General features: G+C 64.3%; 1 protein-coding gene across 1 annotated transcript in view; it reads left to right on the top strand.

Annotated features, from left to right (window-relative positions):
* The window catches only part of LOC116840046 (uncharacterized), a 16,902-nt gene extending 13,515 nt beyond the window's left edge, over positions 1–3,387 (top strand). Inside the window, 1 exon segment of the mRNA XM_032806413.2 lies at positions 2,565–3,387. Coding sequence (XP_032662304.2) covers positions 2,565–2,580 — 16 coding nt within the window. The 3' untranslated portion in view covers positions 2,581–3,387.
* Positions 3,388–4,202: the final 815 nt, after the last annotated feature.

Below are 4,202 nucleotides of genomic sequence, written 5' to 3'. Positions count from 1 at the left end.
ACGGAGAGAGAATTCACGGCAAGTCCATGCGCTGGCCCTCAGAGAGCGGTCCCCAAGGACCGTGCCCCCTCAGGACATGCATCACGGGGGGGGTAAGAGCGCCGGTTAGACAGAGAATAACGTTACCGGGGTCAGCTTACGCCAGCACCCCCGTGCATCTTGTCCCGCGTTCAGGCGTCTCCATTCCAGCAGCCAGATTACAGCTGCCTGGCGCTTCACCATTTGCTTCTGAGCTGCCTCATCCGGGCAGAACGCATCTGTAACCTGGGCCATTCCTCCCAATCACCCTTTTAAAGCGGGAGACTAATTCCAGCCCCCTTTTAGTGACCACTCCTGTATGGCTCAGCTTCTTCTGTCGGCCACCAGTGCCGGTAATAGACTGGCCAGGCCTGGTGAGCTCTCCCTAACCTCCCAGACCCTCCAGGGACCTCCACCGATGCCCCAGCAGAAGTCATGAGGGTGGGGGATCAGCTGTCCCATAAATCCCCTCTGATGGTCATGAGATCACACACTGTCAGTTCAGCAGGGTGCGTGTTGAGGGGGAGCCCAGGCAGCGAAGCAAGGGCTGGGGTCGGGGTGAGGGGCACCAACAGACCCGGGGGAACCCAGGCAGGCGAGCAGCGGGCTGCGGGTCGGGAGTGAGGGCCACAGCAGGGCAGGGAGGGAGCCCGGGCCAGGCAAGAGGGGCTGCGGGTCGGGAGTGAGGCACCAACAGAGCCGGGGGAAGCCCAGGGCCAGGGGAGCAGGGGCCGCGGTCGGGAGTGAGGGGCACCAACAGAGCCGGGGGAGCCAGGCAGGCGCAGCAGGGGGCTGCGGGTCGTGAGTCGAGGGCACCAGCAGGGCAGGGAGGGAGCCCAGGGCCAGGGAGCAGGGCCCGAGGTCGGGAGTGAGGGCACGTAACAGAGCCCGGGGGGAGCCAGGGCAGGGAGCAGGGGGCTCGGGTCGGGAGTGAGGGGCACCAGCAGGGCAGGGAGGGGAGCCCAGGGCCAGGCAGCAGGGGCTGCGGTCGGGAGTGAGGGACCCACATCAGAGCAGGGGGGAGCCCAGGCCAGGGGAGCAGGGGGCTGCGCAGGTCGGATGAGGGAACAACAGGGAGGGGGAGCCACGGGCCGGGGAGCAGGGGGCTGCCCGGGTCGGGATAGGGGCACCAGAGGAAGGGGGGGAGCCCGGGCTGGCGAGCAGGGGGCTGCGGTCGGGAGTGAGGGGCACCAGCAGGGCGAGGGGGGAGCAGAACCCAAACCTCTGAGCCCCTTCAGGCCCCCCAGGGACGTGGCAGAGGGGGTGGGACTTGACCCTGCCCTCAGCCAGGGGCTAGAAGCTGGACTGATAGGGTGATCTGATTGGCTGGCTCCCCTCGCCCAGGTCGCCAACCTGTCGGGCAAGAACGCACGCCCTGAACTGCCATTGGCCAGCTTTGTTACCCACAATTTTTGCGTCTGCCACCCAATCCCAATTCTTTTGGGCGGCCCAGATCAAAGGCGACTCCGATTGGATGTCTCGTGTGAGGTGATGTCTGATTGCCAACTGTGGGCAAAGGGGTGCCCAATGAGACCCCTTGACAGGAGCGATGTTTGGATTGGTGCTTCTGATAGGCGTGTGATGATTGGCGTTCAGGCAATGGTGAGACAATTGGAAAGCTCAGCACAGACGACTGATGCCTGGAATTGGCGCGCTCTGCCTGCTGCACTGAATTAATGCTTAATGCTGTGTTCCGATGGTGGCACAGGGTTCTGCTCACGTGATTGGCTTCTTGGGTGCCCCCAGGGGACGTGGGAGTAACAGCACGTGCTGATTGGTCACTGCATTAGCGGCCTGGGGTGGGTCGGATTGGCCCTCAACTGGGGTTCAGGCGGGTTCCTTCCCTGCAGATATGAGAATGCAGTCACCGAACACACACCCCCACCTAGATGCGGCCACCTATTGGGGTGGGGCCAGGGGGCTGGGTATACGTGGACCTCATGGGTGAGATGCGGACTTCTGGGGTGGGGAGGGGGGCCGTTATAGCGGACCCCCTGGCTCTGAGATGCAGCACCTCTGGGGTGAGCGCGGAGGGCTGGTTATATGGACCTCCCTGCACCAGATGCAGGCCACTCCTGGTGGGGCGCGGGCTGGGAACATGGGACCCATTCAATGCATGTGTCTGTTTCTGGAGGTTTAATGATTGAACAGAGAGAAAGTGGCCTTTCCATCCTTTCCCCACCCGCACCACCCCACACGTTTCTCTCTGTGTCTAATTCATTAAACCTCCCAGGAAACAGACAGATGCTTGAATGGGTCCCCATGTTCCCAGCCCCCGCGCCCCACCCCAGAGGTGGCTGCATCTTGGTGCCAGGGGAGGGGTCCACGTATAACCAGCCCTCCTGCCTCACCCCAGAGGTGGCTGCATCTCAGAGCCAGGGGAGGGGTCCCCGTATAACGAGCCCCCCTGCCCCACCCCAGAGGTGGCCGCATCTCAGCACCAGGGGAGGGGTCCACGTATACCCAGCCCCCTGCCCCACCCCAGAGGTGGCCGCATCTTAGCGCTGGGGGTGTGTGTGTCGGTGACTCTGGTCTCATCTCTGCAGGGAAGAACCCGCCTGAACCCCAGTTGAGGGCCAATCCGGACCCACCCCCAGGGCCGCTGGATGCAGTGACCAATCAGCACGTGCTGTTTACTCCCACACTCCCCTGGGGGCACCCAGAAGCCAATCACGTGGAGGCAGAACCATGTGGCCCAGCCAATCGGAACACAGCATTTAGCAGTAATTCAGTGCAGCAGGCAGGAGCGGCCAATCAGGCATCGTCTGTTGCTGAGCTTTCCAATTGGTTCTCACCATTGCCTGAAGCAGCCAATCACTCAGCACGCCTGTCAGAAGCAGCCAATCCAACATCGCTCCTGTCCAAGGGGTCTCATTGGGCACCCCCTTTGCCCACATTGGCCAATCAGACATCGACCTCACACGAGACATCCAATCGGGAGTCGCCTTTGCTCTGGGCCGCCCAAAAGGAATGTGGGGATTGGGTGGCAGAGCAAAGAATTGTGGGTAACAAAGGCGTGGCCAATGGCAGGTGTCAGGGGTGGGGCGGGCGTGCTGTGCCCAGACAGGTGGTGGCGTACCTGGGCGAGGGGAGCCAGCCAATCAGGATCACCCTACTGCAGTCCAGCTTCTAGCCCATTGGCTGAGAGGCAGGGTCAAGTCCCACCCCCTCTGCCACGTCCCCTGGGGGGGGCTTTAAGGGGGGCTCAGAGGTTTGGGGTTCTGCTCCCCCCCGCCCTGCTGGTGCCCCTCACTCCCGACCCGCAGCCCCCTGCTCGCCCAGCCCTGGGCTCCCCCCTGCCCTGCTGGTGCCCCTCCACTATCCCGACCCGCAGCCCCCTGCTCGCCCGGCCCGTGGGCTCCCCCTGGCCCTCTGTTGGTGCCCCTCACTCCCGACCTGCGGCCCCCTGCTCCCCTGGCCCTGGGCTCCCCCCGGCTCTGTTGGTGCCCCTCACTCCCGACCCGCAGCCCCTGCTTGCCTGGCCCTGGGCTCCCCTCCCTGCCCTGCTGGTGCCCCTCACTCCCGACCCGCAGCCCCCTGCTCGCCTGGCCCTGGGCTCCCCCGGGCTCTGTTGGTGCCCCTCACTCCCGACCCGCAGCCCCTGCTTGCCTGGCCCTGGGCTCCCCCTCAACACGCACCCTGCTGAAGCTGACAGTGTGTGGGGGAGTCTCATGACCACTCAGAGGGGGGATTTATGCGGACAGCTGATCCTCCCCCACCCTCATGGGACTCTGTGTGGGGGCATCGGGGCTGGGGGTCCCCTGGGGAGGGGTCTGGGAGTTGGGGAGAGCTCACCAGGGCCTGGCCAGGGGTTTATACCGGGCACTGGTGGCAGAAGAAGCTGCAGGCCGTACAGGGAAGTGGTCACTAAAGGGGGGGCTGTGGAATTAGTCTCCCGCTTTAAAAAGGTGGTGATTGGGGAGCGGGAATGGCCCGGGTTACAGTTCGGTTCTGCCCGGATGGAGGCAGCTGCAGGAAGCCAAATGGCTGAGGAGCGGCCAGGCAGGCTTGTTAAGTCTGGGCTGCTGGAAGATGGGGAGACGCCTGAACTGGGGGAGAAGAGGTGCCGGGGGGTGCCGGGCGTAAGCTGGACCCCGGGGTAACGTTGAGTTCTCTGTGCTAACCGGACGGCTCTTACCCCCCCCGGTGTGCATGTCCCTGGAGGGGGGGGCACGGCTCCCGTT

This window comes from Chelonoidis abingdonii, chromosome 11 (assembly GCF_003597395.2).
Source record: "Chelonoidis abingdonii isolate Lonesome George chromosome 11, CheloAbing_2.0, whole genome shotgun sequence".
Classification (NCBI taxonomy): domain Eukaryota; kingdom Metazoa; phylum Chordata; order Testudines; family Testudinidae; genus Chelonoidis; species Chelonoidis abingdonii.
The sequence above is the reverse complement of the archived record's forward strand: the minus strand, read 5'-3'. Positions and strand labels throughout refer to the sequence as shown.